Source organism: Belonocnema kinseyi, chromosome 2, assembly GCF_010883055.1.
Source record: "Belonocnema kinseyi isolate 2016_QV_RU_SX_M_011 chromosome 2, B_treatae_v1, whole genome shotgun sequence".
NCBI classification, from domain to species: domain Eukaryota; kingdom Metazoa; phylum Arthropoda; class Insecta; order Hymenoptera; family Cynipidae; genus Belonocnema; species Belonocnema kinseyi.
In genome coordinates, this window is record NC_046658.1 from 177,251,254 (window position 1) to 177,266,256 (window position 15,003).

A 15,003-nucleotide genomic window follows, 5' to 3' on the forward strand; every position below is an offset into this window, starting at 1 on the left:
ACAATTTTGGTTTCTGTTGGCGTATCACATCGGAGATAGACATTTTTTAAGTAAAAAGCATTAGATTTAAAAGATTTTAAAGAAGCTTTAAAATTCGTGTACAATTTTCAACGGAAATATCGATATAGATTTTTGAAAAGATTTACATACCAAATTTTGTGCAACTTCAGGAAACAGGTATTTTTAGTTTGAACATTTTTATTTTAAAGGAGCCTCACAACTATAGAACAATTTTGCGTTATACGTTGGCGGTTTATATCGTAAATCGGTATTTTTAGTGAAAAATGACTAGATTTCAAAGAAGATTAATTTTTTGGGTAAAATTGTAAGATTTAAGCTATAGGCGAGTTTTTACTGAAAGAAATATCGATACAAAAATGTTAAGGCTTACAATTTTGGAACAATTTAAGGTTATGTTAACATTTTTCAACGGAATTTAGTTATTTCCAACAAAAACCATTAAATTACAAAGAAGATTTACAGTTTAGAACAATTTTTCTAAAATCCAATTTTGAACCGTTTTTTCGGAATCATTTAAATAAAAATCATCTGACTGCAAAAAATAAACTTTACAATTTTGAACAACTTTAGGTTATGTAAGTGTTTTTGGCCGGAAATTAGTATTTTGGAACAAAAAATTACTATAATTTTAACCAGATTTAGAATCTTTTAACAATTTTGGGGTGTGTTATGGGTTTTCTTAGTAAAATGTATTTTTATTTAAAATAATTAGATTTTCGTCGAAAAGAGATGATAAATTTTTGAATAATTTAAGGTTATATTAACATTTTTCACCGAAAATCTGTTATTTTCAACAAAAACCATTAAATTACAAAAAAGTTTTACAATTTAGAACAGTTTTTTTGGAAATAAAAAATCATCTATGCAAAAAATAAACTTTACAATTTTGAACAACTTTAGGTTTTGTCAGTGTTTTTGGTCGGAAATTGGTGTTTTTAAAAAAATCACTATAATTTGAACCAGATTTAGAAGCTTTGAACAATTTTGAATTACATAAGGTTTTTCTTTTTTTTGGTGAATTGTATTTTTAACTTTAAAAATTAAATTTCGTCGAAAAGAGGTTACGAATTGTGCAAGAATTTAAGGTTGCATTAAATTTTTTTTCACTGGAAATCGGTTATTTTTTACCAAAATCATTACATTTGAAAGAAGATTTACAATCTATAACCATTTTTCGAAATCAGTTGTTTGAAATGAAAATCTGCCTCTAAAAAATAAGCTTTATAATTTTTAATTACTAAGTATGTTAGTGTTTTTAGCCGGAAATTTGTATTTTACCTTGAACTAGATGTAGAATCTTTTAATAAATTTGGGTTACATTGGGCGAGTTTTTCTCTGTAAATTATATGTTTCATTTAAAAAAATGGATTTTTTTTTCGAAGGAGACCAGGAATTGTGCAACAATTTAAGGTTATGTTACATTTTTAACGGAAATCAGTTATATTAAATAAAATTATTCATTCTTAAAAAGACTTTACAATTTGGAACAATTTTTTCGAAATCATTGTACTAAAAATCATCTCATTGCAAAAAATAAACTTTACAATTTTAAACAACTCTAGGTTATGTCAGTGTTTTTGGCCGGAAATTAGTATTTTCAAACAAAATTACTATAATTTGAACCAGATTTAGAATCTTTTAACAATTTTTGGGTATGTATGGGTTTTCTCAGAAAATTGTATTTTTATTGAACATAATTAGATTTTCGTCGGAAAGAGATGAGGAATTGTGGAATAATTTAAGTTTACGTTAACGTTTTTCACCGGAAGTCGGTAATTTTCAATAAAAACCATTAAATTATAAAGAACATTTACAATTTAGAACAATTTTTTCGAAATCGGCAAAAAATAAACTTTACAATTTTGAATAACTTTAGGTTATGTCAGTGTTTTTGGCCGGAAATTGGTAATTTGAAAAAAAATTAATATAATTTGAACCAGATTTAGAATCTTTTAGCAATTTTGGGATATGTTATGGGCTTAGGAACTGTGGAACAATTTAAGGTTATGTTAACCTTTTTCACCGGAAAATGGTGATTTTAGACAAAAACCATTGCATTTTAAAGATTTACAATTTGGAACAATTTTTTCGAAATCATTAAAATAAAAATCATATGTCTGCAAAAAATAAACTTTAAAATTTTGAACAACTTTAGGTTATTTCAGTGTTTTTGGTCGGAAATTGGAGGTTTGAAACAAAAATCACTATAATTTGAAGCAGATTTCGAATCTTTCAACAATTTTGGATTATGTAAGGTATTTTTAATTTTCAAAATTAGATTTCATCGGAAAGAGGTTAGGAATTGTGCAACAATTTAAGGTTATGTTAATTTTTTCAACGGAAAAGGGTTATTTTAGAAAACAATCATTACATTTTAAAGAAGCTTTACAAATTTCGAACAATTTTTTGAAATTAGTTATTTGAATTGAAAATCTGCCTGAAAAAAATAAGCTATACCCTTTGGAACAACTTGAGGTTATGTCAGTGTTTTTGACCGGAAAGTGATATTTTTTAAACAAAAATTACTATAATTTGAACCAGATTTCGAATCTTTAAACAATTTTGGGACACGACAGGGGGTTTCTCCGCGAATTGTATTTTTTTACTTAAAAAATTAGATTTCTTCGGAAAGAGATTAGGAATTTTTAAACAATTTCAGGTTACGTTAACTTTTTTTTTACCGGAAATAATCTTTTTTAAACAAAAGTCATTAAATTACAAAGAAGATTTACAATCTGTAACAAATTTTTGTTATTGTTGTATGTTTTCGGCGTAAATTTTTATAATACATTTCTAACTTAAAAAATCATCGATTTTTCAGATTCTCATTATTTTTCGTTGTCACTGTACAATTAAAATTTTTTTCTTAGCATTTTTAATCGGAATTCAGTACTTTTAATAAAAAGAAAAGGATTGTACAGATAATAAATTGTTCAACAATTCTAGGTTATGTTAGTATTATCAAAGGAAATCGGCACTTTTAAAAACAAAAATTAAAAATATATTTACACACCATATAAAAAATACCCTATCAATTACTTTATTCACCAATGGAAACTGGAAAGAAGGAAATAACCAAAAAAAGGATAAAATAGAAAAGAATTATTTATTCCAACACATTAATATAGCTTTCTGATGGCATATGGTACAACATATATATTATTTTGGTAAGAAAAAAAAAGTAAAAGTTATTTTAAATTGAAAAAAAACAATGATATAAATGCAAAACAATTACAAGATTTCATTGTTAATTAAAGACAATTTAAGAAATAATAAAATAAAATTTAAGAGTTAAATTTCTCTATAACGTATTTATTTATTATAAACAGAGTCAGTATTCAATATACTATCATTATATACATCTATTTATCAAGGTTATATTAATCAGGGTGATCTTAAATACTGTTAACGATTTTTAAATATTTTTTTTTCTCACCCAGTCCAAATTACCCATGTAAAAGTCGCCCAACATGTTTTCGCTATCAAAAATCTAATCCTGCTACGGTACAAGGTACAAACTATACCTTTTTCTTCACTCCAAAATTTTTTTCCCCAAAGGAAAACCAACTCTATTTTAATAATTAAAAGTCCCTTTTTTAATTGATTGCCCGCGAAATGATAAATTTCCTTTCAAAAATTCTTCACGGTTCATAACATCAACTTAAGATCACCCTGCATATGTTCATATAAATGATTTTCTCTCTCCCGGTACATAAACATTCTTCACTCAACTACAAAATCGGAATATAGTCATACGAAAAAAAAAGATCGTAATTTGATTGTGCTCAATGACTCTATGAAAAATCAGTTTTCACTCTTCATCACTCACATATCTGCTAAAAAAAAAAAGAAAACAAAAAAAAAAAAAAAACACTGACGCAAATTTGCGCACTTTGTGCTTCTTCATTTATTGAAATAAATCAACGAGGAAGGAAACTTTGGTCATTCAAGAGGAAGGCAGTATCACCTGTGGTAGGAGAGAAGGGTCGAGGCCCAGAGAAGACGCTGCCAAATCCACCGCGGAACTCTGCAAGCACCAAGACTCGCCATCGTTCCAGCCACGTGACACATCCAGTCCCACAATCCCCAGGGCGCGTGTCCACCATTCACATAGAGGACATACATGAATCCATCTCTGCACATTCCGTTAATCAGATAATAGTAGGGAAGAAAGCTGTGCAGTCGAAAGTGGCATCTCTGGTAGAACTGGATGGCGGGGGTGTTGCTCGAGAGGACGTGGAGGAAGACGGCCTTGACGGAGGACCGTTCGGGGGCTGTTACGTGAGCCAAGAGTTGCTCGAGGAGAAGAGAGGCTATGCCATTGCGTCGATAGGATCGTCGTACGCCCAGACTGAGGATGTAACCGACGAGGGAGTCCTTTCCCAAACTCGAGCAGAGGATTCCTCGATCTTCCTTGTTCAGTTTGATGTAGGGCTTGATCTCGGCTACAATCAGGCCTATTATCACGCCGCCGTAAACTGCGGCGAGGGCGTAGAATCGCGACGAACTTGTGATGTCTTCGTACCAAGTGTAAGGATAATCTAGAAGAGAAGTTTTTTTTTTTTAATTTTCAACGAAAAAGGTTAATTTTCAACGAAACAGTTGACCTTTCAACTAAAAGAGACACCTTTCCAACCAAACTAGAAGCTCTCACGCGCGCTACGCGCGCGACCCGCTCATTTGCTTGTAATTATTCTATTTGGAAATTAAGTTCAAGAAAATGCCACGATAATCATTTTTACTTTAATAACATCTATTTATACACGACTTCGCATGGGTACCATATACGACGAAAGGCAGGGTTGTGTACTCGAATTTTGAAAACCCGACTAAACTCGGGAGGTGGTTTTCTGCAGTTTTCCTCTCATTTGACCAAATGTTTAGGCAAATTTTTTAGTACTTCGGACAAACTCTTATGTAGCTGCATTGTAACTAAACCTTAGTAAAAAACTGACCCTATTCGTTAAAAATAGCCAAATTCTAAACTTTTTATGAAACTTCTTTCAATAGTTAATCATTAATAATTCTGGTAAATTTAACAAATCACTTAGAAAAGAGTCATCACAAAGACAATCTTAGTTAACTTTGTAAACAAATTTGAATAATACCCCAACTCTCAATATGTTTATGAAAATTGTTGGAAAGATTAGAAATTATTATAAATTTACAAAGTAACGTGTGAAATGATCATCGAAAGACATTCTTAGTTCATTCCGTAAACAAATTACGCCTCTTCCTTGAAAAATAGCCAAGATATAAATACGTTGATAAAAATTTTTTAAATAATGAATAGCTGTAGATTTTCAAAGCTTAATTAATTATGGTTGATTGTTAATTATGGTAAAAAATGAAGCCTACTCGTAGAAAGAACAGCAAACTCTTAATTTTTCAATTGGAATTCTTTCGATAATTAATAGTTATTGTAAATTTACAAAGCTACATAGAAAAGACATTCCTAGTTGATTTCGAAAACAAATTGACTCGTAGGATGAACGTCAAACTCTTAATTTTCTAACTAAAATTGTTTAAATAACTAACATATCTTGTAAATTTACAAAGCAAAATAGAAAATATTCATCGGATAGACATTCTTGGTTGTCTTCGTAAACAGATTTACTTAAAAAAAAAGGCAAACATTTAATTGTTTAATTAAAATTGTTTACATAATTAATAGTTTTTGTAAACTTGCAAATCAATATAGAAAAGAGTCATCGCATAGACATCCTTAGTTAACTCCGTAATCAAATTTACTTCCAGAAAAGAAGGGCAAACTATAAATCTTTTATTAAAAATTGTTTAAATAATTAATAGTGCTTATAAATTTGCAAAGCAATATAAAAAAATGTCACCGGATAGACATTCTTAGTCGAATCCGTAAACAATTTGACTTGTAGAGAAAAGGCCAAACTCTTAATTTGTTAATTAAAATTGTTTACATAATTAATAGTTTTTGTAAATTTGCAAAGCAAAATAGAAAAGAGGTAGTTGACTCCGTGAACAAATTGACTCGTAAAAACTCTTAATTTTTTAATCAAAATTCTTTAAATAATTATTAGTTCTTTTGTAAAGCAAAATAGAAAAGAGTGAGTTGACTCCGTAAACGAATTCACTCGTAGAAAAAAGTCAAACTTTTAAGTTTTAAATTAAAATTGTTTTAATAATTAATAGTTCTAGTAAATTTACAACGCAACTTAATAAATTAAACGTATTCTTTAAAGAAGAGACATTTATGACAATTGTTTAAATAATTACATTGTTTGAAGATTAAATAAATGCTAAAAGCCATAAATGAGCTCCACCCGAATTCGGCACAATCGCTGTAACGTAATCGCTAGGAATGTTTACATCCAATAATGTAAACAGATCCCTCGAACGTGCCTGTTTCACTTTTCTATTACTGTATGGGAAGCTGCAACCAACTTTCAACTATAGGATATTTGAATTTGAACCGAAAAAGATGAATTTTCAACCAAAAATGGAATAGTTCAATTTTCAGTTAAATAAAAAATGATGCATCTTCAACTGGAATAGATGAATTTTAATCGAAAAAAAAATTAATTTTCAACTAGAATGATAAATATTTAACTGGAATACTTGAATTCTCAAATAAAAAGATTAATTTTCTGAAAAAAAATTTTTTTTCATCAAAATACATGAATTTGTAATGAAATAGTTAACTTTTCAACTAAAAAGGATCAATTTTCAACCAAACAGTTGAATTTTAAACTAAAAAAATTATGTTTCAACCAATAATGAAATAGTTCAAATTTTCAGTAAAAAAAATAATTTTTTACAAAAAAAAGACAACAAATTTTTTAAACAAATAATTGTCATAAAAATAAATAAATTTTTTACGAAATAGTTGAATTTTTAAAGAAAAAATAATGGTTTTTAAACAAAAATGAATAAAATTGACAGTCAAAAAGAAAAATCAATAAAAAAAAAAGTTAACCAAAGTGATGGATTTTCATATAAAATTATGGATCTTCAACTGGAATAGATCAGTTTTATTCAGTTTTAAACAAAAAATGATAGTTAAATTTTTAGTTAAACAAAAATAGTTGTTCTCAAAGGAAAAAAAACCCAAAACCCGTAAGTGCCAAGATTTATTCAAATTGAGTCTTTTTTGTATTTTCGTCCACCACATTGGATCCGCCATTTGAAATTTTTAAATTTTTACTTCAGTTTCGGGTTTAGCGACCCCAAAAACCCGTAAGTACTAAGATTTATCTAAATTAAGCCGTTTTTTGTATTTTCGTCCGCCATATTAGATCCGCCATTCTGAATTTCTGAATTTTGTCTTCAGATACGGATTCAGCGACCCCAAAAACCCCAGGATACAAATTTTCAGGATAACAAATATTTCTGCCATTTTGGGCACTTTTAAACTAAATAAATTTTCAAAGAAATAGTTAAATTTTGATCTAAAAAAGATCAATTTTCAATGAAATAGTTGAATTTTGAAATAAAAAAGATCAATTTTCAACTAAAAATAGAATAGTTAAATTTTCAGTTGAAAAAAATTATTTTCCATTAAACTGATGGATCTTCAACTGAAGCAGTTAAATTATAAACAAAAAAGATAAATTTCCTACCAAAATGACCAATCTTTAACTAAAATAGTTGAACTTTCAAACAAAAGGTTAATTTTCCACCAAAAAGAACATTTTTAACCAATTAAATAAATTTTCAAAGAAATAGTTAAATTCTCAACTAAAAAAGATCAATTTTCAATCAAATAAATGAATTTTGAACTAAAAAAGATTAATTTTTACCAAAAGATGGAATAGTTACATTTTCAGTTGAAGAAATGAATTTCTAATTAAACTGATGAATTTTCAACTGGAATAGTAGAATTTCAAACGAAAACGATGCATTTTCAACAAAAATGATTAATCCTAAACTGGAGTAGTGGAATTTTCAACAAAAAATTCATTTTTAACCAAAAAATACGATTTTCAATCAAACAAATGAGTATTTAACGAAATAGTTGAACTTTTAACATAAAAAGACAAAATTTCAACCAAATAGTTGAATTTTGAACTTAAAAAAAAAACAATTTTCCACCAAAAATGGAATAGTTATATTTTCAACCAAAAGGTTAATTTTCCACCAAAAAAAACCATTTTTAACCAATTAAATAAATTTTCAACGAAATAGTTAAATTTTAAACTAAAAAGGATCAATTTTCAAATAAGAATTAAGTAGTAGAGTTTTCAAAAAACCAAAAATCTTTTTTAAAAAATACAATTTTCAACGGAATAGCTCAATTTTGAACTTCAAAAAAAAAAAAAAAAAAAACAATTATCAACCAAACATTCAAACCTAAAAAAGATCAATTTTCAACTAAAAATAGAATAGTTAAATTTTCAATTGAAAAAATTGGTTTTCCATTAAACTGATGGATCATCAACTGGAACAGTTAAATTTTCTACAAAAAGATGCATTTTAATCTAAAATGATCAATCTATATCTGAAATGGTTGAATTTGAACCAAAAGGTTAATTTTCCACACAAAAAAAAATTCAACAAAATAAATCAATTTTCAAACAAGTAGTTAAATTTTCAGTCGCAAAAAATTAATTTTCCATTAAACTAAAGAGTTTTCAAATGGAATAGTTGAATTTTAAACAATAAAGATGCATCTTCAACAAAATGATCGATCTTAAACAGAGATAGTTGAATTTTCAGCCGAAAAGATTCATTTTCCGACAAAAAAGGCAACTTCCATCAAAATAAATGAATTTTAAACTAAAAAGGATCAATTTTCAACTAAAAATGGTATAGTTAAATTTTCAGTTAAAAAAAATTGATTTTCCACTAAACTGATAAATGTTCAACTGAAACAGTTAAATTTAAAAAAAAAATGAATTTTCAACCCAAAATGATCAATTATTCAAACAAATAGTTATTTTTCGAACTTAAAATGTTAATTTTTAACAAAAAATTTAAAAGTTAAATTTTCAGTCGCAAAAAATTAAATTTCCATTAAAATCCAAAAAACTAAACGAAAAAGATCAATTTTCAATCAAACAGTTGAATTTTTAACTGAAAAAGATGAATTTTCAACCAAGAATGGAATAGTTAAATTTTCAGTTAAAAATATGATGAATCTTCAACTGGAATATATGAATTTTTACAGAACAAAAATTAATTTTCAACTAGAATGATAAATATTTAACTGGAATACTTGAATTTTAAAATAGGAAGATTAATTGTCTACAAAAAAAAAATCATCAAAATACATGAATTTCGAACGAAATAGTTTGAATTTTAAACTAAAAAATTTATGTTTCGATTAAGAATGAAATAGTTCAAATTTTCAGTTAAAAAAAATAATTTTGTACAAAAAAAAAACAACAAATTTGTTAAGCAAATAATTGAATTTTCAAACAAGAAGATTAATTTCCCACACAAAAGAAAAATTTTCATAAAAATAAATAAATTTGTAACGAAATAGTTGAATTTTTATGGATTTTCAACTGGAATAGATGGATTTTTAAAACAGAAAAGATCAATTTTTAACCAGAATAGTTGAAGTTTCAACTAAAAACATAAATTTCGAACCAACTAGAAGAATTTTGTACTAAAATACATCAGTTTTAAACAAAAAATGGTAGTTAAGTTTTTAGTTAAACAAAAATAATTTATCTCAAAGGAAAAAAACAACAAATTTTCAAACTAAAAGTGATGATACTTGAACTAAAATGGTAAATTTTGAACTGAAATAGACGAATTTATAACTAAAAAAGATCAATTTCCAACCAAACAGTTGCATTAAAAAAAGATCAGTTTTCAACCAAAGATACAAGTTAAATTTTCTGCTAAGAAAATTAATTTTTAACACACATAAATGCAGTTAAAGTCATGAATTTTCAATTAAAATAATGAAGTTTCAACAAAAAAGATTAATTTTTCACAAAGAATGGGATCTGTGGGTTTTTGTGAAAAAATTTATTTTTAATCAAACTGGTAAATTTTCAACTAAAATGATTAATCCTTAACTGAAATAGTGGAATTTTCGACAAACAAAACAATACTTAAACAAAGACCATTTTCAACGAAATAGTTCAATTTTTAAATGAAAAAAAAACTTTCCAACCAAAATTCAAACCTAAAAAAGATCAATTTCCAACTAAAAACGGAAGTTAAATTTTCAGGTGTAAAAATTAACTTTCCACCAAACTGATGGATCTTCAACTGGAACAGTTTATTTTTAAACAAAAAAGAAAAATTTTCAACAAAAATGAACAATCTTCAGTTGGAATAGTTAAATTTTTATCCAAAAGGTTCATTTTCCACTAAAAAATACAATTTTCAACAAAATAAATAAATTTTCAAAGAAATAGTTAAACGTTCAACTAAAAAACATGAAATTGCAGCAAAAAATGGAATTGTTAAATTTTCAGTTGAAAAAACTGATTTTCCAATAAACTGATTGATCTTCAACTGGAACAGTTGAATTTTATAAAAAAATACGCATCTAAACTAAAATGATGAATATTAAACAGGAACAATTGAATTTTTAACCGAAAATATTAATTTTCTGACAAAAAAGACATTTTCCAAACTAAATTAATTAATTTTTAATTCAGAAAGATCAATTTTCAACCAAAAAAATGGAATAGTTATATTTTCAGTTGAAAAAACTGATTTTCAACTAAACTGATTGATCTTCAACTGGAATAGTTGCATTTGAAACAAAAAAGATGAATTTTCAACTAAATTGATTAATCCTTAATTGGAATAGTAGTTTTCAAAAAACAAAAAATATTTAAAAAAAAAACAATTTTCGACGAAATAAATTATTTTTCAATGAAATAGTTCAATTTTGAACTTAAAGTAAATCAAATTTCAAACAAAAATTCATACCTACAAAAGATCAATTTTCAACTAAAAATAGAATAGTTAAATTTTAGTTTAAAAAAATTGATTTTCCACTAAAACCATGAATCTTCAACTGAAACATTTAAATTTTAAACAAAAAAGATGAATTTTCAACCAAAAGGTTCATTTTCCACCCAAAATGACAATTTTCAAAAAAATAAATAAGTTTTCAACTAAAAAAGAACAATTTCTAAACAGATAGTTGAATGTTGAATTTAAAAAGTTCATTTTTCGACAAAAAATGGAAAAATTAAACTTTCAGTCGCAAAGAACTAATTTTCCATTAAACTAAAGTTTTCAGGTTTTCAAGTCTTCAACAAAAATGATTAATCTTTAACTTAAATAATTAAATTTTCAACCGAAAAGATTAATTTTCTGACAAAAAAAAGGCATTTTTCACCAAAATAAATGAATTTTCAACTAAAAAAGATCAATTGTCAACCAAAAATGGAATAGTTAAATATTTAGTTGAAAAAAATATTTTTAAATCAAACCGATGAATTTTCAACTGGAATAGTTAAATATTAAACAAAAAAGATTAATTTTCAACTAAAATTATGAATCTTTAACTGAAGAAGTTAAACTTTCAATAAAACAAAAAAATTCATTAAACAAAAAATATGATTTTCAACCAAATAGTTGAATTTTAAGCTTAAAAAAAAATTTTCAACCAAAAATTTAATAGTTACATTTTCAGTAGAAAAAATTAATTTTCAATCAAACTGATGAATTTTCAACTGGAATAATTAAATTTTCAACTAAAAAATAGCAATTTCCAAACAGATAGTTGAATTTTGAATTTAAAAAGCTCATTTTTAACCAAAAATGGAATAATTAAACTTTTAGTTGCAAAAAATTCATTTTTCATTAAACTAAAGTGTGTTTTCAAATGGAATAGTTAAATTTGAAACAATAAAGATGCATCTTTAACTAAAATGGTCAATTTTTAACTTTAATAATTGAATTTTCAACCGGAAAGATTAATTTTCTGAAAATTTTCAACCAAAAATAGAACAGTTAAATTTTAAGTTGAAAAAATTAATTTTCAAGTTAAATTATCAATCTTTAATTCAAGTAGTTAAAATTTTATTATATATAAAAAAATTACAAAAAAATACGATTTTGACAGAATAAATCAATTTTGAACGAATTAGTTAAATTTTCAACCGCAAGAAAAATTTTAATAACTAATAAATAAAATGCTTTTTCAACAGGGATAGTTGAATTGTCAACCAAAAAGATTAGTTTTCTAACAACAATGAAATTTTTTAACAAAGGATATGAATTTTCCACTAAAAAAAAAGGTCAATTTTCAATAAAATAGTTGAATTTCGAACTTTAATTTCAATTTTCAACTAAAAATGGAATAGTTTCATTTTTAGGCAAAAAAATTAATTTTCCACGATGCCGATAAAATTTCAACCTTATATTCAATTTTGAACTACAAAATATCAATTTAGCATTATAATTTGAACAATATGTAGGATATTACAAAAATTTGGAAATATTTTAATATTTTTCAGCGACAAATTGTATAGTTGAATTTTCGGTTAAAAAAATTAATTTTCAATTTAAAGAAACGAGTTTTCAATAAAAGCGTAATCTTAAGTCAAAAACAGAAATTGTCAAGCAAATAGACGAATTTACAAATAAAAAAGATAAATTTTTGTCTACAAAATTGAATAGTTAAATTTTCAGTTAGAAAAATAATAATTTACAACAGAAGAGGATAATTATAAGCTAAAAAGAGGTATTTTGAACTAAATACATAAATTTTAAACCAAATAGTTGGATTTTCAAATAAAAAAGATAAATTCTCATCAAAAAATTGAATGTTAAATATCCAGTTAAAAAAAGTAATTTTAATCAAATAAAAAACACTATTTTTCAACAAAATAGTTACATTTTCGAATAAAAACGATAAACTTTCATGAAAAAATTGAATATTTAAAATTTCAGTTAAAAAAAAATAATTTTCAACAAAAAAAAATAATTTTAAACCAAAAAGAAACATTTTAAACAAAAAACATGAATTTTCATCAAAAAATAGAGTAGATAAATTTTAAGGAAAAAATTAAATTTTGCAACAAAAAAAAAAATGCAACCAAATACTTAAGTTGAATTTTCGAATATAAAAGATAAATTTTAATCAAAAAATTTAATTGTATTTTCAAACCAAAGTTGAATTTTTACATAAAAAAGAAAAATTTTTATCCAAAAACGAATGTTCAACAAAATAGTTGAATATTTAATCAGAAAAATTGTTGAACTTTAACCAGATATTAATTTTAAACCAAAAAGACCAATTTTTATCCAAATAGTTGAATTTTGAAATACAATTTTGAACTTTTATCAAAAAATAGGATTTCACTCTTTCATATAAAAATCGGTATTTTTAAACACAAATTATTAGATTTTAAAGGTTAAAATTTGTTCAACAAATTGCATTTTTCGGTTGTCAACCTTTTTTTTTTATCAGAAATTGATATTCTAAAATAAAAATCACTATAATTTGACCAAGATTTAGAATCTACTAACAATTTTGGATTACATTACTTTACGTCACATTAGAGTTTTACACACAAGAAAACATTTAAAAAATATTATTATTTGAACAAGATTTAGAATCTTTCGATAATTTTGTATTCTTTTAGGGTTTTTTGTCATACATTTGTATTTTTAATAAAGAAATTATATTCTAAACATTCGGAATTTCGTAACAGTTTAAGGTTATGTTAAAGTTTTTTTTACCGAAAACGGGATATGGATTTTAAACAAAAATCACTAATTTGTTAATATTTCGATTTCGATTTAAACAAATCGGGACAATATTACCTATTTCACTCTAGAAGAAGAGACATTCTCACCTATGGGGAACCACTCCTGGCAAAGTGTGCGGACTTCCTCGAGATCGTCCGGGCAGAGAAATCGAAGTTGCACTTCACCGAGAACACAGAGCGGAACAGTAACTTGAGTCACGGAAGTTTGGGAAGCACCGAGTCCATTTTTCAAAGGAATATTATTCGTGTAAATGTGCTCGGGCTCGTAGATGCAATCATACTCGTATTTCTTGACACCCGGCAGGCTGGGAGCGTACCTGTCAAAAGAAACGACCATGCCGCCAGACTTCTTTTCGCATTTTAGTCCTTATCTGCATCACGATAATCCATGCGTCACGTTGTTTTCCAATCTTTCTCGATATTTGTTTGAATCACACCGACCGATTCAGACATCTTGTTTTCGTTCTTTCCTTTTTCTGGAATAAGAGACGCAATAGACGATCCACGGAATTTCCAAATAACTCTCACGAATTCCGGGAATTTCTCGCCGTAACAATAATACTGAGGAATCAGTTTTTCAAAATTTCAGACATTATTTACTAAGAGTCAAGGGATTTTTTGCTCACGTCACTTAGTGTTGAAAAAAATAGTACGTGTCATTCGTGTCAATAGACCGAATACATAATAGATGTTATTTATCGTAAAACAGCTGTTTTCTTGGAAATAGGCGAAATGTCGAAATCGCTTAATAGCCGCTAGGTAGCGCCAACTGCTCTAGTCGAAGTTCCGCGAAAATTCAAATTGGATCAATGAAAGATTTCTTTTTTGTATGCCAACTAGTAATCAAAGTTTACAGTTTATAGTATAAAGTACGTTTTTTCATAACGACCTCTATTTTTTACACCAAATAGTTAAACATTTAGGTATTAAAAATAAATTTTGAACCTAAAGAGTTCAATATTTCATCCAAAATGATGAAGTTTCAAATAAGATCAATTTTCTATTAGAAAGACAAATTTTCAAGAAAATACATGATTTTTCAATTATATAGTTGAAGTTTTAACTGAAAAGGGTAAACTTTTTAGAATAAAAAGACTTTTCAAAAAAATGGTTGAATTTTCAACTACAGAAAGGAATATATAACAACAAAATAAATTGTTAAACAAAAATGAAACAGTTAAATTTGAAAAAGAAGAAACTGAAATGCATAAATTTTCAACTAGAAAAATACACGAATCTTTCATCAAAAATGGAGCAGTATAAAGTTATTAATAATTATTAACTGAAGGGCATGTCACACAGCTAAATACCTATA

General features: G+C 26.1%; 2 protein-coding genes across 4 annotated transcripts in view; one reads left to right on the forward strand and one right to left on the reverse strand.

Annotated features, from left to right (window-relative positions):
• LOC117167893 (probable DNA helicase MCM9) overlaps positions 1 to 15,003 on the forward strand; it is a 54,833-nt gene that overhangs the window by 515 nt on the left and 39,315 nt on the right. The window contains exon 1 of one of the 3 annotated variants that reach the window (XM_033353130.1): positions 117 to 177. The exons of the other annotated variants lie outside the window; for them this stretch is intronic. The gene's annotated coding sequence lies outside the window, so the exon portion shown is untranslated. Of the gene's footprint in view, positions 1 to 116; positions 178 to 15,003 lie in introns of those variants that run through there. 3 annotated transcript variants of the gene reach the window in all.
• On the reverse strand, positions 3,858 to 14,341 carry LOC117167897 (N-alpha-acetyltransferase 60). The gene is made up of 2 exons (XM_033353136.1): positions 13,776 to 14,341; positions 3,858 to 4,562 (listed from the first exon to the last, which is right to left on the reverse strand). Exons 1-2 carry the CDS (start codon positions 14,023 to 14,025, stop codon positions 3,985 to 3,987), a joined length of 828 nt encoding a protein of 275 aa, XP_033209027.1. The 5' UTR covers positions 14,026 to 14,341; the 3' UTR covers positions 3,858 to 3,984.

Excerpts from the sequence above, each read along its gene's own strand:
- LOC117167897 (XM_033353136.1), bottom strand. The coding sequence starts at position 14,025 with ATGGTCGTTTCTTTTGACAGGTACGCTCCCAGCCTGCCGGGTGTCAAG. Across the intron at positions 4,563-13,775 it reads CCAGGAGTGGTTCCCCATAG|ATTATCCTTACACTTGGTAC; the intron begins GTGAGAATGTCT and ends CTTCTCTTCTAG.